General features: G+C 47.0%; 1 protein-coding gene across 4 annotated transcripts in view; it reads left to right on the forward strand.

The window, feature by feature from the left end:
- ETV6 (ETS variant transcription factor 6) overlaps nucleotides 1–25,668 on the forward strand; it is a 222,443-nt gene that overhangs the window by 92,762 nt on the left and 104,013 nt on the right. For 2 of the 4 annotated variants that reach the window (XM_031444085.2, XM_031444082.2), the window contains one exon: nucleotides 1,333–1,462. The exons of 1 other annotated variant lie outside the window; for it this stretch is intronic. In XM_031444085.2, coding sequence (XP_031299945.1) covers nucleotides 1,426–1,462 — 37 coding nt within the window. In that variant the 5' untranslated portion in view covers nucleotides 1,333–1,425. The remainder of the gene's footprint in view (nucleotides 1–1,332; nucleotides 1,463–25,668) is intronic. One more of the 4 variants, XM_031444083.2, reaches the window with a different exon arrangement.

Here is a 25,668-nt window from a genome sequence, read left to right on the forward strand (position 1 = left end):
CTTAAACGCAGATCCTTCTTTGAGTACTGACTCTGAGATGGAACATGAAGGGACAGGGAGATACCTGTTGATGTTGCAGATAGTTCCCTGCGATGAACGGGAAAATGAAACACTGGAGATTTCTGGTGGTGGTGGTTGTGGAATGATGGAAACATTCTTGCTGGTGTAGATTTATTGACTCAGCCTAGAACTTAGAAACCACTTTGAGCTCACCTCTGGTTGGATCTGAGTATGGAATCCTGCTTTGATTTAGAAGCTGGGGATATTGCCAGAGAAGAGGAAACGTGGTTTTAATGTATTGGTGGCGTTAATTATGTGACTGGGAAGAGTAATTTTTGAGAGAGGAGTCTTTAAAGCCATTCTTTTGGACATATTGTTTCATTCCCTTGGTCTTGCCTCCCCGTTTTACTTGAGCAAATCACTAGTACAGAGAGGAGAAAAATGGACACCTGTCGACCCAAGCCCAGAGGAAAAGCCCCATTCCAGACCTTTCCAGAGCTTTGTTATAAATCCCAAATGCCAGTGATCTGAAAGACAGCCGCATAGAGTGTCTAGACAGGGGGCAGCCCTGTGCAGCCTGGCTCAGCCGGCACTCAATCCCCCCCCCACCTTTTTTTTGGAAATACATTGATTTTATTACAGTTGTAGTTTAAAAGCAGAAAACAAGCCACAACAAATGCATGGCAGAAATAAGAAATAATGTCACCATGGTGTTTGATCAGCAGTATTGAAACTGATCATTTACTGTCCAAAGATTAGGCAGTGAAATAAATCAATAGGTGGGGGAAATGGGAGGGGGAGGAGTGGTAGTAAATGTCAGAAGAAAGCTGAATTTTCTCAGTTCGTTAGGAGGGAAAAGGACTACTGTGAAACTACAGCCACCAACAACTGTTGTGATTTAATCTATAAAATTTTCAAAACTTACAGAAAACTCAAATATAAAATGTCTAATAAACTGGCTTTTTGATAACTCAGGTGTTTACTTATAATTGAAGTTAATTTCTTAAGTGTTTATGAAATAGTGCATCAAAATCAGAAGCCAAGTGTCTTATACTAGGCATTAAGTTCCTGTTTAGAATTTTTTTAGGATTTTGTATGTTTAAAAGTACATAAGAAGTCTAAGAGAGGCTTACCAAAAATTTTCAAAACTCAGTATATTTTCCTCATCTCCAGTAATCTGGAAACTTAGTTAAAACAATCTGGATCAGATTTCGAAACTGTCTTTAATAAGGCACAAACACCAGATAGTGGTAGGTGAGGATGTCACACCTCAGTTCCAGGCTTTCATTGTCTTTTCCCCCCCTCCCCTCTTGCTGCCCTTATGTTTAACAGCAGGAACGAATTTCATACACACCCCCCGAGAGCCCGGTGCCCAGCTACGCTGCCTCGACGCCGCTACATGTGCCAGTGCCCCGAGCGCTCAGGATGGAGGAGGACTCGATCCGCCTGCCCGCGCACCTGCGTGAGTGTTCGCGCGTCTGGGGGTGGACGGTGGGGTGGACGGGCTGGCTGGCCGGACAGACAGATGCACAGCTGAACGGAACGATCAACCGCGCCGGGTTGGGGAGGCGGGGCAGGGGCACGCTCCGAGATTGTGTTCACGCGACTTCCAGAAGCTGCTTTGGCGTTGTTTGCCCCCACGCACCCCAGAATGGCTTTGAAAAGCATGAGATTCCTGACCCTTGTTTCTCTGTGTGTTCATTTCCTCTCTGACCTTGACCTGCTACCCCCATATCTGAACATGGGCAATCTAAGGTCCACTGAATGGCCTAAGAGGTGAGGCGGATTGGGGGGGAAGTTTGTCCTCCTAAGTTCACACTTACTCCCCGTCAGAGCCCCTCAGTTTTGCTCAGGTTTGGGGTCAGACTCTCTCCCCGCTCTGCCCTTTGCTGCCTGCCCGTCCTTTCTGCACAGGGCCTTCCCCTCCCGCTTCCTCCATGCCGGCTGCTCTCCAGCGTACCCCTACGGAGGGCCTGTCTCTCCCCCTCCTCTGCCGCGCCCCCCTCTCTCAGTGCCCTCATTGCCCTCCCCCTCCCAGGCCATCTCCGCCCCTCGCCTCTGCCACCTCCCCTGGCTGATCCTCAGCTGTGACTTGGCCGGACGTCAGGGCGAAGGCGCTTGTGCTGCCAGGGCCGGGCTCCAGAGCACACGACACCTGTCCTTTCCTTTGTGTCTCTCTTTCCTGTGCTGCCACCCGGCCCAGATGACCCAGTGTGCTGCGTGCAGCCGGGGAGAACGAATCACCTGATTCCCACCCTGGTCACAGTGTCCAAAAAACACCAGGTTCTCTGGCTTGACTGTTCTCCTCAGGGCACAAGTCTCAGTCATGGAGGACACTGCGGGTCACCGTGGCCCTTCCCTCGTTGATTCGTCATGACTTACACAGGGCACGGTTATACTTGCCATCTCTGGTGTGATCACACTCCCCTGGCTATCCCGCTCCTCTTGGTCCACCCCTCCTCAGAAACCAGAATTTTGCTGAAACCAGGAATAGTGGGAGACCAAGGATGCAGGCTTCTCTTTTCTCTGTGTGTGATAATTCAGTGGATCAGATGACTGTGATGCTGGGAGGTACTGGGAGAATATGGGTGGTGAATCCCTTCACCCCCATGGGGAAGATGCTGGCTGAGATTTCTGCAGGGAGTTGGGTGGGGACCATGAGAATCCTTCCCCCCTCCCCCAGCTTGCTGTGTCCATCAGTATTTACAAAGTTGGTACATACTGTGGTCAGCACATTCCAGCTTCAGTCTACCGTCTCCTCCACGATGAACTTTTAACAGAAAGATTAGGACCGAAAAGATGCCCGGGTCACTACTGTGGGCACAGTTGTCCTCAGTAAACTGGAGGGTTGTGGCCGCATTGGAGCAGCCAGACTAGAAGACAGACCACAGCCAGAGCACAGCCTGTTTTCCTCCAGAAGCTGTCCTATACCGGTGTGCTCACTTCAGGAAGGAACATACTCAGGCCAAGCACTCCTGCTACCTAATCTCATTCATTTATTCATTCAACAAACAAGTTACTGATTACCTATGCTGTGCCAGGCGCTTTTCTGGATGCTGTGGGTACAGAAATGAACAAAGCAGACCCAACCTCTTGCCCTTGTGGAGCTTGAAGTCTCCATAAAGAGGGGGAAAATATTATGAACACTTGTCCCAACTAGGCTGAGGTCTCTTTCGTGTCTCTTTATTTCTGCACTTTGACACATACCCCCCACCCCAGGAAGGCTCTGACTCATGGTTCATCTTGGAGGACTGTCCATAGGTAAGCCCTTTTACCATAGAACTGCATCTCCATAAACAGTTATCATGGTGAAGCTGACAAACACAACCAGCTAGCAGCCAGGAGATCTTGATTCTGAAGTAGTTCTGCTGATAGACTAGCTGCTTGACTGTGAGTCAGTCCTCGTAATCCTCCGTCTTCCTACCGTGTAAACTGCGGTTGGACAAGAGGATGTTTAAGAGCCCTCTGCACTTGCAGAAATGGTGATCTCACCTAAGACATCATTCTCCCTACTTGGAACTGTTTCTTCTGTCCCAGTGCTTTCGTTTTTTCCTGGAGTAGACAATTTCCTCATTGAGGCACAGCTGTCCCACTTCCCCGCTGTCCTGCCAGGCCGTGCCGTGTCCCGAGCGCACAGCCGTCATAACGAGCATTTATTGTGGGATGACTCCGTACCAGGTGCCGTGTGAAGTTCTTTATGTGAATGATTTGATTTAATTCTCACAGCAGGACTTGGAAGGTAGATACTCTTCTTCTGTCCATGTCACACATAAGGAATTTAGGGCTTAGAGAATTTAAGTAACCTGCCAAGGTCACACAGTTGGTGGGAGATAGCGTTAGGATTCAAACTGAGTTTTGTCTGAGTCCGGAGCCTAGGCTCTTGTCTGTTAGGCCACGGTGTATGTGTGTTTAATGAGTACTTTTTGGATGGATGGATGGATGGATGGATGGATGGATGGATGGATGGATGGATTCAGGTTGACGCTTAGCCTGTGCTCATGGATGTGGCCATTGCGCTGGTTTCTGGCTAGAATCTGCTCTAACTGGTGGATCAGTTGTTGAATAGTTTGCATATCTCTCTTGGGTGGATGGATGAGTAGATGGATACCCACATAGGGAATTATCAGATACAGAACTGTAGCACATTCCTGCGGACCTTGGAACATAATCAGTTGTTAGATTATGGATTCAGGTCAGGGTGGTGATGGTGCTTCTGCCTGAATGCTGCTCCCTGGCAGCCTGACTGGAGAGACCTCCTTGGAATCTGCATCAGCCCTGTGGTGACACCATTGGTTCCCACATCTGGAATGAATCCTCTGAAAGTGGAGGTTCCCAGGCTCCTGCTGCTTGTCCTCAGCTGGGGCTTTCCAGGGGAGGCTGAGCCGCCCTCCTCCCTCTCCTGTTCCAGGGCTCGCCTGCCCATCGTGCTGTTTGAGAAACGGCTCTTGTAGCCCCTCGGGTGGTGGAGGCTGTGCCGTGCACTTGAGGATGCATCCCAGCTGGGTTTCCAAACCTAAAAGAAAATAAATATTCTAACCAGGGAATTGGGTTATTGCTGTTTTAATCTGGGATTCCAGACAGTTCCCAGTGGAATGCTCATGGAAAGTACGGGGAAGAATCCGAAAGCCAAGACAGCGCAGGACATTTATGGTATTGCTATGTTGAAAGCATTTTTAGCTGCTTGCTTTAAAGAGATACTCACCAGACTGGTATGCCCCAGAGTGGCTCCTTTTCACCCTTTGTCCTCATTGATCTCCAGATAAACCCTCTCTCTCTTAACTCTTTCTTTTTCTCCTTTTATTCTGAAATCAAAATACAGCCTTTCTTGGTTGCAAGGGACGAGGTATGGAAGGTGGGGAGCATAATGTTTAAGGTTCTCGTGCTGTGGGGTTCTCACCATTTTGCTCTGCAAACACAGGGCTATAGCCAAACTGAAGACGCAGTGTGACAAATTAGTGAGCTATTGAGAAGGAGAAAGTGAGGACTTTTCCTCTTCCTTGACTGTGATGAGAAAAAAAAAAAAAACACTAGGTGATAATTGGGGCAAAGTGATAAGTGGTGATTCTAGAGGACTTGAAAGGGACAGGCCGGGGCAGTCTGGGCCCAGGAGAGGAGGAGCGCCCTGGGGAGAAGGGCCTGCCCCATGCCACCTGATCTGGCCTCCTCGGTGGCCTCTCGGAGTCCTGCGGCAGCTTCCGCAGACTTCCCTGTTCCACCAGGAGAGCAAGCACAATATGTTTATTGAAAAGATAGAAAGATCTCTTTTTTCTCCCCCTTCTTCCATGTAGGGTACTGAATTTTTTTTTTTTTCCTAAAGCTTGAGGGCAGAAGAGGTGAAGTGCGACAGTTAGAGCAGGTAGGTGAAAACGGAAAGTTCATTCTTTAAAGGGAACATCAGCCTTTCATCCTGTACCTTGAAAATATTTACAGAACCATGGACCGCACCCCCACCCCCACCCCAAGACTGCGTTTTTCAAGGTCACTCTTGATTCTCTGAACAGTGGGAGGCCTCCCCGAGTGTGAAGGAGAGACTTCTTGTCTGTCTGCCTAGGGGCCACTTTTTCTAAATTCATGGGTGGTGGGTGCCCAGGGGGCAGCCACAGGTACCTCACGAGCTGACGTCAGCCCTGTGAATTACTCCGCCTCCAACTGTGATGTTCAGGGCTGCCCACGTGATCACAGCGAGCATACTTCAGACGTACAGGGCAGAGTGTAGATCACCGAGTGCCTCGTCTTTATGAAATGCCTTTTAACGTAATCATGTCACATTTCTTCGACCTAATCACTTTGAATCACAGGGTGACACTGTGCCCACAGCTTTCCATTTCGTGGTGCCAGTTTGCCCTTCTAAAATTCCTGCAAATTGGTATTTAAATTCGGAACCTAGGACTCATTCATCACATTTAATAGGGTTACGGTTTATGGTGTTGCAGGTTAATATATAGCCGTCGTGGTGGCTCGGAGTTTTCTAGCGTCCGGACACCAGAAATAGTCCCTTGGCTCTACTTCCCTTCCTGGTGCATCTTTCAGAATTCTTACATTACTGCTTCTCCTCGTGCGTGTTTGATAATTTAGTGTAATGCCCGCCTTTGGAAACGTTACCTCGCTGCTCACCCCCTTGGCGATTTTGCACTCTCAGCAGAGTGAGCGGGTGTAAGACAGGCACGTGACGAGCACAGCTGTGTCGGAGCCAGGGTGGCGAAAGGAGGCGCGGGGGCCGGAGCCACCCTCCGCTGCGTACACTTTCACGTTCCTCCTGCTCCCAAAGAATAGGCCAAAATGGGGGTTAAATGTAATCATGGCGGGTGTTTTATATCATTATAAGTAACCAAACGGGTTCACATATAGGGTCTCACTTAATCCTGCAGCAGTCCTGAGAGTAGGTACTGCTAATCCTGTTTTACTGAGGAGGTGACCGTGGCTCAGACAGTTGCAGAGGGTTGTCCACATTCACACGGCACGTGAAGAACTGAAAGTAACTTCGAGTTCAGAAGGCACCATTTGGCCTTCTTAGGAGAAAACATCATGGCAGTCTCACGGACTTGAAAGTCCGGACCTGCTGACTGTTGCAGGAGTCGGGCGGTCACGGGTACAGGGACTGGGGGCCGCTGTGGCCCTGCTAATGCCCTTGGCCATTCGTCTGTGCTGACTCTCCAGCGGGCTGGCTTCTGTCAGGAACAGAGCCTGTCGCTGTGGATAATCATTCCAGTTTTGTATACCCATTTGTACCGCTCCTCCCTGACTCCTCTCTTGTGAGCCCGGGTTGAAGGTCAGGGTCTCTCTGCAACCAGGACAGCGATGGCCAGCCTGTCCCCACATTCCCTGGCATTTCACCAGAGGTGACCTCCTGGGAGCAGGTCCCCCCACTCTTCCCGAGTTTCCAGATGTGAAAGCAGGCAATAGAAAGGACTTGGGGTGGGACAGGCCTGCTCAGGCCTGCACGCCGGGGCTGCCTCCCTCTGCTTGCGAGATGAGTTCACCTTTCTCAGATGCACATATCATGATACACCAACTGACGAGGGTTTCTTAGAAGCATCAGAGCCGATGTGTGTGGAGCACCTGGCACCCTGCCTGGCGAACAGCGGCCAGTTACTCACGAGGGCTCTGTTTCAGTTTCCACAGCTGGTAAGTCACCTGTTCAGGGGGTGTGTCCTCCCTTCCAAGGGCCAGGGGCAGCATGGATGTGCTTGCTGGTTCTATTGAAGAAAAGGCCTGGAGTTCTGTCTACATGTATTGAAGCCGATTTCCCTAAGTGACAATGGAAAGAAATGAGCTCTATTTCCTGACTCTGGTTTCTGGGAACTTGGTTCTGCTCCAGGGTCTCTACCCCCCACACCACACCTGTACCTCGGCCCGGAACTGTTTTCCGCCCCAGCCTTGCCCGAATCCATCACCTCTTTTTCCAACCCTCCTCGCCCACCCCTGCAGACCTAGCAGATCCTCCCCGTCCTCTGCCTTTGTCAGAACTCCGAGAGTGGCCTCTCCTCGCACAGCTGCCTGTGACGTGTCGTGACATCACCAGCAGAGTTGAGGCAAGGACACGGGGCAGGAGATTTCATGCTCTGCATCTTGACAAAGCAGGCATGACTTCTAACAAAGACAGCCCGCCACCAGCATTTGCTGTTTTGTTCCCCTCAAGCCTTCCTTGCGGGCCTCTGCTTTTTACTTGCAAATGCTTGAAGGCTTTTTGCTTTTCCAGCCGCCCAGGCGGCTGTACCAGGGCCCTGGGTAGCAGCTTCAAAGAACACAAAGAGAAAAAACAGGCCGCAGCAGAATAGCCAGGATGCTTTGGAAGGGAAATTTCCTTTTTGGGTTTGCTCTCGGCAAGAATTTCCGATGCAGGCAGACGTTAATTCCTAGCTCCATGCTTCCTGATAAGGAAGCAGCTTCAATAAATGCAGCTATTTATAGATGTCTTTTTTTTTTTTTTTAATATATAACCAGAGGTCTATTGACCTTTTCTTTCACTTCACATTTCATGCTGTGCGCTCTGTGTACATTTAAGGCAGTTCCTCTGGCAAACGCTCTGACCAAGAGGCTCTGATCCGGCGAGGAGTCGGGGTGGGGGGGCTCTGACTTTCCTTGCGATTCTGAAGTAGACCTTTGGAAGCTACTGGCCCTGGGGCTTGTCCCAACCTGCTGCTGTGGCTTATTTCCTTGAGCCCTGAGATGCCCAGCTCCAATACTTTCAATACCCAATATTGAAAGTTTGACAGATTAAGCCACAGCACCACTGAAAAAGAAAAGCCAACAGGAACCAGCCAGTTCTCTGAATAGTCTTGAACAACAGGAAATTAGAAGTGGTATTTTCATTTCTTCTGTGTCCTCTTTCCTGTCTCCCCTAGGGTTTTCTCAGCCATCCATACCGCCGTGGTCTTCCCCTTGGCGTATTAGGGCTCCAGCAGACTGAGGGCTCCCTCTGCGTGAGTTCTGTGGTTGGCCTCCCTCGTATCTACACAGCTCGATGCCCAGTGTGATAAAGATTTTCATACGACGCTGGCTCGAACTTTCCTCGGTTCCTCCCCACCACCTCTTCGTTAATCACAGAGCACATTGATTGGGTTGAGTCAATTCAAATATGATCAAGTTCCCATTCTCAAGTAACAGATGTCTCCCATTTTTGCTTGGTGCCTGAGTTCAAAGTAGCTGAGACTCTTGCAGTTTCTGATGAGAATGACTTTGCCCGCTTCGCTCTTTGTGAGTTTCCAGAGGTAGGTGTCACCAGGGACCTTCGAGTGTTGCTGGTTTCACCGTGGCCGTTGGTGGATCCTGATTCCTATTGCCTGAGCTATCGTGGAGTATTCTGGGGGGAGCTGCTTTCCCCTGGTCTCTCCTGAAGCAAGGTAGAGCAGGATTTGAGACATTCAACCCATCTCTGTCTCTGGCTACATGCTGACTGTAAATTCCCAAGCATAGTTAGTCACCCCGCCATGGTATTTACTGCTTCCATCTTGGGTAGGTGGACTAAACCCCATTCTTCTGAAATTAGTCTCTATTTCTGTTTCCTCTGGATCATGGACAGAAATAGCCTCAAATGGGGCGCTAAGATTTCAGTAACAGAAATGCAGCATGCAGATGTAGATACTGGATAAAGAGCCGGAGATGCGTGGTGGGTGAAGATAGGGTGCCTGGAAGGAAAATTCTAACCCGAGCGGCCCTTTGTTTCCCCGGCTCAGCTGGGGCTGAATTCTCTCCTCTGGGGTGGGGGCAGTCACTCGAGTGGCTCGCTTTAAAGAGGAGGAGGAAGGTTTGTAAGGAGATAGGTAGCAATCACTTTCTTTAAGAAAAGTCCCTAGGGGAGTGTTGAGGGGTGTCTTAAGAACTATTACAGGGCTGTCAGGCGTGTATGGAGTTCCACTTAGAAGTAACAGTGTTAGGGTTTAATTATCCGTTTGTTTTCTAAGAGTGGCTTACCTGTGCAGATCAGTTTTTTGTTTTTTGGGTTTTTTTTTTTTTTTGTCATCGCACCCACCCGCCAGTTTACGGAGAACCTTTGCTTCTCCTTGTGGGCCGTCCTGAGGTCCACTATGTATAAGATGCCACTCTAGAGAATCTGGTGCTTCTAGTGCAATAGCATGAGGAACAAGAAATCATGGTCACGACTGTTTATTGAGCACCTTCTCAATGCCAGGAACTTTGTGTATCTTATTCTGAATAATCCCTGACGCTGCAAGGTAGATAGTCTGTCTGGTTTATATCTGAGGCTCAGAGTGGTAAGTCCCTTGCCAGAGGTCACCCGGAGAGAAAGTGAAAGCTGCGATGTGAATCCAGACCTCATTCTAAAACCCAGACTTTTTTGTTTTTTTCACTTCACCATGTTGCTTCTTAAAAATACTAGGAACTGATAAAAGTCATTTCCCTCTAGCTGTTGGTTAGAAGGAGAAAATCCAAGCTGACAGATTGACTTTTTTTTTTTAATTTAAGCAAAACGTGTATTAACTACAAACAAGAAAGGCCAAAAGGATAAAATCAAAGATACTATCTTTTGAACTTAGAGGAAGATAAACTTTCAAATCTAATCCTCTGTGCAGACTGATATCTGCAACTTATCTTCGAGTATCTGTATAAATGCTGGAGAGTTAGAAACAAAATTAAATGAAGTGAAAAGAGCTTCCTGTTGTCCACAGTATTGCATCTTTTTGAAAGATGCTAGCCTACTTGCTAGACGATGATTAAACAGTAGGAGAGATGGTGTGCTTGAATGGCGGTGGTATTACTGGGTTCACAAATTAAAACATTTTACTTCCTGATACTTTTTGTTAATCTCACATGTTCCGGAAACACTGACATGTTGGTGCCTTGGTTTACCCACGTGACCTATGTTCCAGGAAACTATCAGAGGGCCGGAGAGCAGGAGACGCCCCTGTCTGGGATCAGTCCTCGGAGTGCTGGCCCAGTGTGGTCAGTCATGGCTGGGGTCATCCCCCAGACCTCGTTCTTCCTCCCAAGGTTGCAGTTTCCTCACCTGTAAGGCGGAGCAGCCTGAGTGTCCGATACCCCAGGCTCTTCCCAGCGCAGATGTTGTATTTTTCTCTAATTCCAGCAGAGGAGTACAGGGAGTACAAGGGGTGTCAGCAGTGGAGCCTTACCTAGAAATGCAAAGGCTCATGATTATTCACCTGATTTCTAGCACTCAGCATCCCCCTTTGGTGCAGATGGTGGTATTTTAATGACGCAGGAAAGTGTCCTCTCCTTTCGCTGCGATTGTTTTGTGAGGATGCCCTCCTGCAAGGAAGTAGGGAAATTCTACACCTTGACTCTGTTGGATGCTTCCTATTCCCCACGATGGAGATGGGTCATGTGTTTGTGGGCTGGGAACCGGAGCCAACTCCTTGGCCCTGCATGTCTTCTGAAGGCCCCCTCAGCCATCCTCCTCTTCCCCTGCTTCCCAGGACCTCACAGCAGAACCTGAGGCCCGCTCCCTGGTTCTTGAAGCCCCGCTTCTAGCCTGAGAGTCGCCTGTGCGTTTGGCCCTTTGCCCAGTGCATGACACAGTTACACAGGTGTAACTTCTGGTAATTGCTCCTTGACCCCAACGGCACGGTTTGTGGGAACCCCCTCTGCAACGTGGGGCTTGTTTGCGTTTCCTGGAACCTGTAAACACGACGCTCTGCATTTTTGCTCCCTGTCTAGATGGCGTCCACTGGGTTTCAGGCTTTACAGAGCCAGCAGATCTGTGGATAAGCCACGCCCTCCTCCTCCTGCCGGCCCCCAGCGCATGAACAATTAATACCGCATTAATTAATTATGGGGGGGGGCCACTTGGCAAGGCAATGAAGGCTTTCAGCTTCTAAAGTGAAAGCTTTGATGCTGAGCTTTAAAGCACATTTCCACCCGCCCCAGCCAGCAGACAGAATCTGTGACACGTATACCATCCCCTGGGCACGAAAGCTCACGCCCAAGAAACTGTTTCTAAATAGAGGCCCTGAGCTAGTTACCCGAATCATCGGCTCGTTGCCCCAGGCTGTGAAAAGGGAGTGGAGGATTCTGGAGAAAAGAATTGCCCAGAGCAGCCGTGAGGCGTGAACAAAGCTGACGAGGGGTTTTATTTTGCCTCCTGAAGTAGCTCGTGGGTCACCAGCACCAGGAGCTCTTTGTGAAGAAACAAATATGGGCAAATGACTGGGTGCCAGCCGTCTTGAGGAAATAGAATTCCTCTCTCTCCTCCGGAGCCTGACTCCAGGAAGTGGCTCCGAGGGCAGGGCAGGCTCACAGACCTGTTATTCGGAGAGGTTGGCAGGTGACTCTATCTTGGGCATATTTTCCTATGAGCTGTCAACAAAGTGGGAGAGAACACTCCTTCCTTCCCTTTTCATTCTGATTTCGTTCCACACTGTTGTTCTCACAGCACTGAACTCCCACACTTATCTTTTCACTTCTCTTGCGATGTGGTGGCGAGGCCACCTCCCAAAATCCCCACCCTGGACGGACAGTTCCTGTTCCCTTGTTTCCAGTCCATCCAGTGTTTGGTGTGGGGCTCTCGCGGATCTTACAGTCGGGCCACAGTTCAACTGTCCACCCAAATGTTTGGGGTTTTATTTAAAGGTCTTTCAGGAACACAAAACTAGAAACTCCCTGAGAGAGATTGTCCCCACTCGAGAGTCATGGGTTATAAATGTCCTTTTAACCTCTCCCTTAGTTTTCTGATTGTGCTGAGAGGAACTTCAGAGACCCACAGGAATCTAAACAGATGTGAAATGTTGTTTGGACCTTATAAAAGAAACCTTTTTTTCTTTTGATTCCTAGGCAAAGAAAAATGTGACTTGAGATAAATGCGAGTGAGTGCATATGTGTGTCTGTGTGTGTGGCGGGTGCGGGGAGCTGGGCTCCGGCTGTCTCATAGCTAGTACCCCAGGTATCTGCTTCGTGGAGCTTCGGTGATGACTCCGAGCACCCGAAGTGACGCCGGCACGAAGCTGAAGAAGTACAACTGGGTATTGTAGCATCGGCACTGCCCAGCCAGCTGTGTGGCAGTCTCTCGTCTGGTGCATCTTTGTTTGCTGAAGGGGTATTGAGATTCAGAAAGTGGCTGGCTTCTAGGCTTGTATTTAGTCCAGGCAGCACTACTCTGGACACAGGACAGAGAGGCTGTAGTCTGTGAACAGAGCCCATATTCTGCTTCAGCAGGGCATGTGGTCACCCAGCTGCAGTGATAGAAGAGCACCGTGAACTTGAAAATCTCCCACAATGAACTACCACGGTGCCTGAAAGTCTTCTAAGATACATACCTTTTGGGTCAGGCGTTTCCACCTAGCTCCATTTTTTAAAGTAAATGGTTATAATTGCAGATGATACCTTGGAAAGAGATCGTGAATACCCTAAGTCCCTGTATCTTAATGAAAATTAGTTTATCAGAATATTCCTGATGAATGTCTTGAAATGGCAGAATTGTGGTCAGCCTGGAAGTTCAAGAGAAGGGGCTGAGTTGGAAATAAACTCCCTGATTTTGCTTGGGGCTGGCCTTCTCCATGGAGGAGACAGACACAAGATTAGATGGAAAATCCAGACCCCTAGTTTTAGACAAAACATTGCGGACCTGGACCCGGGAGACCAAGATGAGTAATCCGATGCTTACCGTGCCTGGCGGTTGGTCTCCAGACTTTGCCAGGATCAAAATTGGCCGAACCAAGTTGGACCTCTCCAGCACACTGTCAGCTTGAGAATGTGTAAGTCATCTGTGTTTTCTTGAGAGCAGGAGTGAATTGGGGGCCGTAAATCTGAATCCTTCAGTCTTTCGACCATTCTTACCAAAATGTCTCTACCTCGGGGATGACTAAGTGTTTGATTGTACGTGGAGAAGGCACCTGTTCATCCAAGTCTCAGGTTGAAGTGGTCAGGAATATCTTGGCTTGTGTGGAAGCAGAAGGAGCTGGCCGGGGTGGGTGGCTTCTGGGAGGAGTGGGCGTGTGGATTTGGGAGAAAACGTCTTCTGAGCTCTCCATACAGAGCAAGAACTTGCATTTATTGAGCGCTCGAGTGCTCCTGGTAGGCACTTTTCACATATATTACATCATTTAACCCTCAAAACAGACCAGTGGACTGAGTTTTATTATCCTCACTTTACCGATGAAAGGTCAGGTTTAAAGAGGTTAAGGAACTTGGCCAGAGTCACAGAGCTGGCCGGTGGCCGAGAGACCCATCAGGCTCTTCATTTCTCCATCCCTCCTCCCGGTCTGAGCCAAAGACCCATTCCCTAGACCATTTTCTTCAAGAACGTGAAAAATGGTATTGGATCCCCCTCTGAGATCCAACTGCGGTTAAAACCTCATAAATTTTTAGAAAAACAGAATAACTCACTAAAATAAAATCGTAAATCCACTCCACAGAAAACATTCACCGCAGCCCCGAACCTCGGGGTGGACGGGTTAGGATTTCAGGGGGCCATAGGGTTCTTGTTAGTCCCTTAAATATCCCTGCGTTTCCTGGTAAATAATATCCCTTACCGAGTCCTGGCACATGAGCCGTGTAATAAGATCGGAGCCTCTGGGTGCAGTTTAAGTGCAGGGTGAAAATCCAGGCTGCCTTCATTCCTCATCTGTCTGTCTCTCTTTGTCCCACTGCGTGCCATACACTTTGAGGTTCAGGACTGGTCCCTCTTTCTGTACCTTATGTCTCTCCGTGTCGTTTCATCAACCTTTTTTTTTTTTTTAAATAAAGTGATTTGAAATGGAAAATTAAAAACTTAACTGTGAGCCTGGCAGTTTTCTGCTAATGCCTCTGTCCCAAGAAGCTTCATAAAGTATATATATTATTATTCCCTTCAGCACAGCTGCTCGGGGCTCTCACCTGCTTAGTCATTCACAGTCTGTCTGAGAGATGAATTTTCGTAAGGCTGTGGTTTGGGATATCGCCCCCCACCTCCATGTTTTACTTAAAATCCTCACTGGGAAAGTTTGGGGGAAAAATCCACCACCCTTGCAAAAAGGGAATTTGGTAATCTGCGTGCTTTCGGGACCATAATGGGTAGTTTTATTTTGGTGCACCCTGTTCGTTTGAAATACTACAGTATTTCGGCCAGAAGTCAAGTGTGTTGGAGACCAAAGTGGACAAGAATGGGGGCTTTGTGCTGACGGGTCAGTGTGTGATGTAGGTTAAGTCTTGGGAAATGCCTATTTCTTGATGAAATTGCAGGTCTGAGTCCCTCTTGGAGAGTTAAAGCTCTTGGTGTTACACAGGATGGGGGGGAGGGGCGGGGGGCAGGGCACAAGGGCTCAGGAGAGGGAGGAAGAGGGGCCCAGGGTCCGATCCATTGGGGCCCCCCACCGGCAGGGAGGGGGCTGCGCTGTGGAGCCCAGCACCCCGGCAGCAGCACCAGCAAGCCAGCCAGGGGTGTTCTCAGGCCTCAGCTGCCAAAGTTTCTTGAAACAGCTCTGCTCAAAGGCATATGCTGGGCTCACTTCTGAGGGAAATTTCCTTTTTGGGGAAGTTGCAGCAAAGGAATTTCCTGTGTGGGCAGACAGAGCTTCCTGACTTGAAGGCTTCTTGGAAGGGAAACAGTTTCATAATGAAATGACAAATTAAAGACATACCAGCCGGGTTCACTTCAAAACAGCTATTGAGAGTGCAGGCAAAGCCCTATTATACTCCCTCACAGAGCAAAAATAAATCCCATCCTGACAGGTTTCTGTATGCTGGATTATATCCGTCCCCACCCCGCACCTTCCTCCCAGCCGGCTCCTCTCCCTCCCTCCCTCCCCCGCCATTAGCTGCCACCCTCTCCAGCTCTTGGAGCAGCCAGCGAGGAGGCTGGGAGCATCTTTTCTCTTCCGTGGCTTCGCCCAGCCCTGAGCCACACGGAGGCCTCGTAAGCTCTGTGAGAGCGCCATGCCACCAAGACTCCCAGACGTGACCCCTTTCCTTCCCCCTTTGACACAAAGCAATGATTGAAGATGTCTTCAACCATGGGGTTAAAAAAAAATGCAGCAATTTCCTCAGGCTGGCCTTTAAAATCTTGTAGGCAGTAAATATAAGTGCTCTTCTGGTCTTGGGAGCTAGGTCTGAAGTCTGATTTGTTGGAGAAAATAAAGGTGTGTGTTGGCCACAGTGTTCTTACACCTGAACATACTTTAAGCAGTTCATTCAGCCTGCATTTTTTTTGGTACCATTTTTTTTTAATTGAAGTATAGTTGATTTACAATGTTGTATTAGTTTCAGATGTATAGCAAAATGATTCAGTTTTTTTAATATATATTCCTTTTCATATTGTTTTTCATGGTAGGTTATGACAACCAACTGAATATAGTTCCCTGTGCTACACAGTAGGACCTTGTTTATCTATTTTATATACAGTAGTTTGTATCTGCTAATCCCAAACTCCTAATTTATCCCTCCCACCCTTCTCCCTTTGGTAACCATAAGTTTGTTTTCTATGTCTGTGAGTCTGTTTCTGTTTTGTAAAAAAGTTCATTTGTGTCCATTTTTTTGGATTCCACATGTAAGTGATATCATATGATATTTGTCTTTGTCTGATTTCATTTAGCATGGCATTCTTCAGGTCCATCCGTGTTAATGCGAATGACATTATTTCATTCTTTTTGTGGCTGCGTAGTATTCCACTGTGTGTGTGTGTGTGTGTGTGTGTGTGTGTGTGTGTGTATTTTAATTGGCATTTTTAAAAACTAACATGAAGATGCCTTGTGAATTAGATTTCTTTTTTTGTGGCACAGACCCAGAGAAGGATTGATGGCAGTATCATTAGGGATCAGTACTAAGTAGGCTTAAGCTAACACAGTAGAAAAGGCACAGGTTTGGGACTCACATGTTCAAATGCCAGTTGTAACAATATACAACTTGTAGTATTACCGTTGATGAGTCACTTCTCAGCCTCAGTTTCCTTATCTCTCAAATGGGTACAGCAGTGCCTTCCTAACATTATTGTAAGGAAATTAGATTATGATTTCTAAAACACTTTGGACACGCCTCCGAAGCCCAGGCCAAAGAGCACTTGTTATTTCATCACTGTTGGGATCCTTGGGGGCTGAAATACAGCATTAGGTTGAAATGGCAGAGTTGTGGATCAGTCTGGCAGATGTTTATTGCAGGTTTTCTATATGCGCAGCATGCTTGAGCTCTGTGGGGGAAAATAAACACAGTGTGAAGTTTAGAGAGGCCACATGGTGTAGCAGAAGGAATCTTGGACTTGGGGTTGGGAGGCCAGGGTTCAATCCTGGCTGTCACTCAGTAGCTCTGTGGCTTGGGGCGAGCTGTTTAACCTTTATGAGCCTCAGTTGCTCATCTGTAAAATTGGAGGAAGTCAAACTCTATGACTTTAATAAGTTCTGTTCAACTCTGACATTGTATAATCAATTTTAAGAGGTCCCTGCCTTTTGCGGTTGCTTGCAGGATTTATTCTGGAGAGTTAGGAATATTCACCGTAAAACAGCCTATCTGATGAAGAAACTTGCACCAAAAAGCTAGGTATTTTTAACTCATACATTCGATGTAACAACAGGAAAAAATTGGTGCTTGCCAGATATGTCAGCAATAGCAATTTGTTTTGGGGTCTTTCTGAGTGGATGCTGACTTGAAAGTAACTAGGGTCATGGCTTGAACCTGGCAGTTTCCTCAAGAAAACTTGTCTTGGGATTTTGGTTTACCTTCTCCCAGCTGCTTTGCAAACGGTTGTGTATTTAAGCCATTCCCACTGTGGATATCCTCGTCCAAATAGACTTCCAGGATCGAGGCCATGATGTTGACCAGTCCTGCCAGTAAGGTTTTATTACGTGCCGGTGGGTAATTTTAGGACTGCCACATTACTCTTCCTCTGATCTTCCGTTTGTATGAGTGAAGGACTGTTAACCGATTTTGCCTCAAAACAGTCTTCTCAGCGCCCATTTTTGATTTGACAAAACCAAAGCGCTAGAAAAATTGGATACCACGTGTAAGATCACAACTGCAAAATGGTGACGACAGCTGACGTTTCTCGGGTGTGTATGTGCTGTGGGATACCAGTGCCTTAATGGACTGGCTCATTCATATTCTCCCAACAAGTCTGAGAGGTAGGCGATACTATCTTCGCTCTACAGACACAAACTAGGGCTTTGAAACGTTAAGTAATTAGTTCCAGGCCACAGAACTGGTGGGTGGTAGAGTCAGAATTTGAACCCAGGTCTGTGTTCTTTAGTGCATCTGTGTTGTCCATGGTTATGAAGTCAACCTCAGTGCCTGGGAGTGAAGTCAAACCTATACCGGGTCCCCGAAAAGAAACAAAAGTAACTTCATAGGCAACATACTCTTGTCATGGCCGAAAATCCTGCAGCGTTCCCTTGTGGAAAATAACAAACCGGGACATAAACTGAGCAAATGCAGCCCCGCCTCTTGCTTCTGGAAGAGGGCCTTTTCGGGCTCATCCTGAGGCCAAGTTGGCCTAGAACCTCACTGGCCGGCTCTGGTGACACCTTGCAAAATAGGGCAGAAACCCGCTGGCCGCATTTCAGATGGGTAAGCAAGGTGTCCGGGGCCAGACTGCGTCCTTTTCCTTGTGAAATTCCTTGGAGATGTTGTTTGTGGCTGTCTGGGCTTGCTCAGAAGAAAATTCAAATCTTCTTCAAATCAGTAAGCATTGATCTGAAGAGCCACTGTGCTCAGTGCTAGGAGTCCAGAGATGAGTAAAGTAGGAACTCGGTCTAAGAAAGCAAAAACCTTAATCCTTCAACAAAACCAGTCATTACTGAGCCCCTACCATGCCAGTAAATGGTAATTACAAGAGGTGAATAAATAAGCAAAAAAATTCCTTCCAAAGATATGTTTTAAATCTTACAGAAACTACTTTTTTCCCCTTGATTCTGTTTGATTTTTATTAGCTTTCCTCTGTACAAATAAGCTTTTAGTGTGTGTCGTATTGTTTAAGCCCAAAGGTTTTGTTTGGTTTTTGTTTTTTTTTTTTTGGTTTTTGGTTTTTGACTATAGTGAAAATAGCTCTGGAATTTTTCCTCCTCATTCTCATTGTTAATCTCATTTTTCTTCCCCAAAGAATATAGACTTTCAAAATTATTTTTCAATAAAAGCCAAAATAGTTTTAAAATTCACTTATATTTAAAACACAGATAACATCCTGGAGAAAATGTGAGAAAAACGCGCAACTCTGATGGTCCGTGGTTATAAAAGGCTCCCAGCACTAAGCTGTTCTTTGGCAAATGTAGCAAGACATTATGTAGGTGTCATTTTGAGTTCATAGTAAGGGGGGAAATGGTGTCATTTCTCCTGGAGAGAAATGCAGTCTCTCATTTAAATCTTTCATTGGCCTCTAGCTGCCAGTAGGGTCTTTAAAAAAAAAAAAATTCCTTTTCTTCATTACTCTAAATTCCCCACTTGGGCTTAAAGTGGAAAAAAAAGAAACTCCCATTGAAATACTGTGACCAAATCTACATTTTAATATGCTCCTTTGCTCCTCTGGGGAGGAAGTGGGGAGGATGTGGAGGAGATTGACTGATGGATGATTTATTTGGACGTGAGAAGAAGGGAGGCGGGCAGGGTTTAGAATAAGAGCTGGTGTGCATGGTCCTGCCTCCCAATCCTGTGATTCCTGGGGTGTTTCTCTCACCTGGCAGCGTGACAAGGGGAGAATGTGTTAAGGGGAAGATCCTATTAATGGAGGAGTTGTGGGAACTGAAGAGGTGCCCCCGGGAGCGAGATGACTGACAGGTGGATGAAATGCAATCTCCTTTCCATTCAGATTTTTTTAAAAGGGAGTTGCTAATTAGTAAGTTTGAGTTCTGTCTTCTGTTTGATATTCCCTGCTCTTCAGATCAGCCGAATGGGGAGAAACAGCAGATTCTGCTGGGCCTTGGCACCCTCAGCGGACCAGGCCTTGGATATTGGAAGTGGACAGTGTCTTCCCACGTGCTTAACAGTTTCACTGACCATCAAGACCCCAAGTGGCCCTGGTTCAACCCTGGGCGGGCGGAACAAGGAAGCTCCGCCTCCTTTGTTCACCTCACACTTGTTGGGAGCTGGAGTTGCCTCTGCCCATTTTAAGGGAAACCGGAGGACTCTATGTCTCTATGTGGTCCAGGCCTAGCTTGGAGCCTGAGCTTCTGAACAGAGACATGGCAGTTCCAGCCTCCCTTCTGTGACCCCTGGCAGTTCCTAATGGGGAGGGTCCTATCTAACCACTGTCAGCCTGATAGACCACAGCCTCTCCTCCCCCTGCCTGCCTCCTAAGAACCTTAAGATTTAGGGGAAATTCAAATAGACCTTCTTTTTGAAAGGTATGAAGGTCTCAGGCATAAATGTAGCTTTTCTTGACCCTAGAGAAAGAAAGTCTTTTTGACTTCTGTGAATAAAGAATCAGGAATGGCTCTGTTACACCCTCCTGGATGGTCCGGTGCACTCGCGTGAGACCCAGAGTGATTGTGACATGCTTTACCTGATGACCAGCATCAAGTCTATTTGTCTTTACATTAGAGACTGATTGTGACAGAGTTGCCATCGACCTGCCACATATAGGAAGGAATGAAGGAACTCCAGTTTCTGAAAACGTAGTGAAACTTTGCAGGGATTAACTCCCAGTAATGCTTAAACATTTCACAGCTCACAGGAATGAGCTAAATACTGCATAAACAGTGCATTGCCAGTGATCAGTAAGTGTTAGGCAGTAATTCCAATCGTGTCCCCCCTCCACATTTCACTTTTGGTTCTTTGTCAAGTGATATAATAACTGAGTCCATAAGTCCAACTTTGGGAGCAATTGCTCTTTGTTGAACTTCGTTGTGTTAAAAAAATCTTGAGATACCCTTTCCTTACCTCGCCTCTTGTCTCCAAGTGTTTATATTTTTAATGACATTTAAAAGTCAGTCTCCAAACACTTTAGAGCTAAATCCTACCAAAGACGAACTTTAAACTGGTGGGAGTAGGGAGTAGAGTAATCCTTCTGGGAGTCAGAATGAGACGCTTGTGTGTCTGGACTGGTGGCAGGTTTGTATGTTACCAGAGTGATCTCCATGGTAACAGATCAACATGGCGCCAGTGACAGCTCTACACTCAGAGCTTAGGGTTCCCATGAGAAAGTGGATCCACACAGCAAATAGAGGGGGAGAAATCAAGAAATGTGGACTCACACTCCCCTTCCTTGCAGAGTTCTGATCATGAAGTTTCAGTTCGTATAATCAGTGACATGTCTCACTTAAATACTTGGGTTCCTCTAAGTAAAGCATGACTCTTCAGAGAACTCATGGTGTCCTCTTGAATTTCAGCTGAACTCACTGAAGGTTTAAACAGGCTTTTACAGCGAAGAACCATGTTGCAGTGGAACAAGAATATAACGTGGAGTCAGGAAGCCTGGCCTCCAGACCCACCTTTGACTCTACCTGCAGGCCCTTACTTTCCAGACTCTCAAATTCCCACCGGTTCTAATAGTCAATCATCCAACAACACTGGAAGGCCCTAGTATGATACATTGGCGGTCAAAAAAAGATAGCCGATTGAATATGATACAATGTGCCGTCCCTACCACCGTCAAAACTGTAACAATGTTGGGATCCTGTGTGGAAACTTCTAGCACCTGAAAAGTACAAGGTGGAGTTCATCTCTATTAAAGATTCATCTCTGAAATCTGGAGGCTGGGCGGCCACAAGAAGAGTTTATTTTTCCAGAGCCTTGGTTACAAAAGGCTATTAGTTTGAAGAAAAAATCAGCACTCATTTATCTTAACCACAAGGCACCCCTTGTGAATTTGGAAGAACAGTTATGTAATTTGTTAATTTCACGAGCCTCTTCCCTGGGGAATCTTATGACTCAGTGATCAGAGGTGTCAGAGTAATGAAGGTTGTCTTCCGTGGTCAGGGCTGCGCCTGTGAGTAGGCTCAGGTACACTCCGAAGTGAAATTCTTTGCGGCCAAGACCACAGTGGTTGGGTGAAGGGTGACATGGGGACTGGTTTCTGCTGTATACATTTAAAGGGAACCAATTTTCCCCCCAAAGGGAAATTTCTAAGGAATGTATTCCTCGGGCTGTGGGGGGAATTCAACCCACTGTGAGTCAAGGAGGGAACTACATATTTCCTCCATAAGGCAGCGAATGAGCTTGATGTGGACTGAAGCCAACCGCTAGCTCCCTCTTCCACCACGTCAGAATATTTCTTGACCATACTTTGCAAGGTTGAAAAGTACAACTAATAATGATAGTGCTCAGTTTAAACTTGTCTTGTGAGTCTCTCTGGTCTATCTTTAACCAACAGAAGTCTAAAATGTTTACTTTAGAGTCATAATGTTGGAAGATCTCTAGATTGCCCACATTGTAATGCTGCTTCCAAGACTGATTTTAGGAAAGTCCATGGTCAGGATTTAAGTAGGAAAAGTCTTGATCTTATCTTATTTCCCTTGTTACTTCTTTGTCTGAGGTTTACTTTGTTCACCTAAAAAGAATTATTGTGTAGTTCAGCAAGGGCTTAGAGAGCCATGCATATCTGTGTGTGTGTGCATGCATGAATATATATGTGTGTATGTATGTATATTAGTAAAGATCTTTTTGCCTGAGAATCAGCTGTGCTGAGTCTGATCTGCTGAAGATAGAAAAACTCCTGACGTGGTACCAGAATGATCAAGTTGGAGAACTCGAATTTTAGAGCATGGTTTCCTTCTTGTATGGTTCCTGTTCCAGAACATTAGCTGTCCATCTTCAAATGTGAATATACATTATTGTATTGATACCTGCTAGTTCAGATTTTTTTATTCTGCTTGTGACAAAGAGAGAACTGACAGTCGTGATCCCTTGTGAAGGAGACTTTCTGCATGAGTCAGTCCAGCTAAGCTGATATTGGGAGCACTTTGCATACACTCTGGCTACCAGGGCTTTCAGAAAAAGAAAGTTCTAATAGGAAAAGGAGGGCAGTTGAGGAGAACAGAGCCTGTGTTTATAAGGAGAGCATACTTCGTTCCCTCAAAGCACAACACATAAATAAATAAACAAACAAACCCTAGACTCTAAATTCCGGGTGTGGGAAGGAAATCCCAACAGGTAAGGCTTCTCTGGGGCAGCCTTCCCCATGCTAACGTTGCGAACATCACTGTTTCTGGGGGTGCAACAGGTGTATTTGACCTGAAAGTCGGGAGAGGGGGTATGGCCTGCTGCTGTGTCCATGTGTGTCCTTGTCCATCTACTAGAGCTGCCACCAAGGAAGAATGTGAAGAAAGAGGGAGGGACGGCCACTGTCCCAGGAATGAAGGCTAGCCTGGAGCCCCTCGGCGGAGGGGAAGGACGGGTGGGAGCAGGACCTCACCGCAAGGCCGGTGGGAGCAGGAATGGGCAGATCTCAGAGGGGAGGAGGAGGAGAGGTGTTTGGCTAGGTTGTTTTGGTTTTGCTTTTAATGTAAGAGGGAGGGTTAGATGAACCAGAGCTGGGAAGTTCTGGGCCGTCTCATGTCCAGGGTTGAGAGGTGTTCTTCTTAGTCAGCCAACTGCCTAGACTTCATTCTGGCCGGAGATACAGCCCACCGCCTGGGGAGGCGCGTGGAGATCTTGCATTGTAACCACTCAAGAGAGTTGACAATCATAGCACCGGGGCTCGTGCAGACAGAACTCAGAAAGTCAAGGGCTGGATTTGGACAAAGAGACTGTGGATTCTCTATCTTTATCTCATCAAAGTGACCTGCACACTTGCTTGCTTCAGTCCCCGCGTGGATATAAGATCACAGGGTTGATCTGCATCTTAGAATGTGTGTTCTAGAACTTTGTTGGTACCTCCCCACCCCCACGATAAATCCATAAGTGTAAATAAATAAATGGCATTCAGATGTCCATTTAGCTCACAAAAGCCCGTACGACTCTAATCTATCTGAAATATAACACTAGTAGACCTGTTTTAACTAACCACCATTTCTAGCATAATTTTTTTGGCAAAACACATGCCCAGATTCCAACCATCATACGCCAAGGACCACATCATAACCACTGCTCTGCCTCTCGAAGGAACTTGAGGGGAAGTGAACAATTAGTAACTTGTTAACTAGCCTCTGAATGACCGAGAGTGCTGCTTCAGACAGCACCCCTCCCCAGGAACTGGAGATGGTGCAGGAGAGGGCAGCCGCCCCATGGGACAGGCTAGAGAATTAGACCCCCTCTTCCCACATGTGGGTCTCTACTGTGTGTCTGTGTGTCTCTGATCAGTGACTCAGCTTGTAAGACCACGACCTCTGCAGATGTGGGCACGGAAAGGTGCCTCCACTGTATGCAGAACCTCATTCTCTACCTGTGTGTAGTCATGTCGCCTTGCTCCTGAGGGTAATTTGTTTTCGCTGGTCCAAACTGTGGTTTGAAAGCTTGACTATACTGATTGAGAGTAGAAGAACCTGTTGATCTGGAAGGATAGGGCCGATGTTCCCAGGGCTGTGAACGGTCCCAGTGGACGGAGGCAGCAGAAGTGATAGCAGAATCAGGGAGGCTGATAGTGTGGAACAGTCTCCATCCTACAGGTTCTAATCCCCGAAACGTGATTGTAGAAGAAAGCTTAGCTGTTCATCGCACACATTTACCAGACTTCTTTTGTGGCAGGTCCTGTGATGAGGGCTGGGGTTATCCTATGAATAAAACACAGACACTCCTCTCTTTATTACTTATTAAAATGTCCTTCCGAAAGTTTGCGTTCACAGATGTTAACTGAGCACCTTGTTCGTGTGCAGGCAGATGCGAGGCACTGCGGAAACCATGGTGAACGAGACCAGGCATTTGTCCCTGTTAATTCGTGGAATTTACAACCCAGAGAGGAGACGCTCACCCCACAGGATCCGTACAGAAGACCCTGTCACTGCCCTAATTATGAATCCTTGACTGGTCACTCCCGGGGTTGAGTCCTTCTCCGTTTATAAACATTCCTGTTGTGGGAGCTACTGAAGGGCCAGAGAAACCTGATGAACTATCACACAAGCATCACATCCAAGAAGTGGTCTGTGAGCTGTTAGTGGGGCGGCGGGAGTTCCCTGCACCCAGCTTTCTTAGCACATCCATGTGCGTGTGTTACCAATGTGGTGGTGATGATCTGTTTCTGTTTCTTGTAGTTCATCAGGTCTGTCCAAGCTAGTGTGATCTGTTTTTGACAGACATTTCTAGAGTTTGGGGAACGGTTTAATTCACTTTCTGCCACATCTGCCGCAGCACTAGGCACCAAGCCCGCTAACCATGCTTGGTGGTGGTGCTGAAGGGGGTGATTGTTATCAGCACTGGGTTTACAAAACCAGTTCACCAGTGATGGAGTTGTCAGGGCTCAGCGTGGGAGCTCGTAGTCGTGCAGAAGAGGGAGCTCAGGACCACACCCAGGAAGTTATGGGGTGATGGAAATTGATTTCTTATATGAAAGTGGATCTCCACTGAGGTGGAGACGGGCATGGCCGAGCTAAGCCATTGCGTCGTAGCAGCATTAAAGTCCCAGTGTGGGGACCCGTCTTGTACCTTAGATTGAGCAAAAAAAATGCTTAAGCCCATTTATTTATTTTTATTGAGGTATAGTTAATGTACAATATTATATAAGTTTCAGGTGTATAGCATAGTGATTCACAACTTTTAAGGGTTATAATCCATTTATAGTTATAAAATATTGGCTATGTTCCCAGTGCTGTACAATATGCCCTTGTGGCTTATTTATTTTATACATAGTGGTTTGTACCTCTTAATTCCCCACCCCTATCTTGCCTCTTCCTTCAACCCACTGGTAACCACTAGTTCTCAGTATCTTTGAGTCTGTTTCTTTTTTGTTATAGTCACTAACTTGTTTTATTTTTTAGATTCCACATATAAGTGATATACAGTATTTGTCTTTCTCTGACTTATTTCACTTAGCACAGTACTCTTCAGGTCCATCCATGTCATTGCAAATGGCAAATTTTCATTCTTTTTTATGGGTGAGTAGTATTCCATTGTGTATATGTGTGTGTATACACACAACACATCTTCTTTATCCCTTCATCTGTTGCTGGACACTTAGGTTTCTTCCATTTCCTGGCAATTGTAAATAATGCCGCTATGAACATTGGTTTGTATGTATCTTTTTGAATTAATGTTTTCATTTTTTAGGGGTATATACCCAGGAGTGGAATTGCTGTGTCATATGGTAGTTCTGTTTTTAGTTTTTTAAGAAACCCCCGTACTGTTTTCCACAGCAGCTACACCAATTTACATTTCCACCTACCGTGTACAAGGGTTCCCTTTTCTCCACATCCTCGCCAACGTGTTATTTTT

The sequence above is a fragment of the Camelus dromedarius genome, chromosome 25 (genome assembly GCF_036321535.1).
Source record: "Camelus dromedarius isolate mCamDro1 chromosome 25, mCamDro1.pat, whole genome shotgun sequence".
NCBI lineage: Eukaryota > Metazoa > Chordata > Mammalia > Artiodactyla > Camelidae > Camelus > Camelus dromedarius.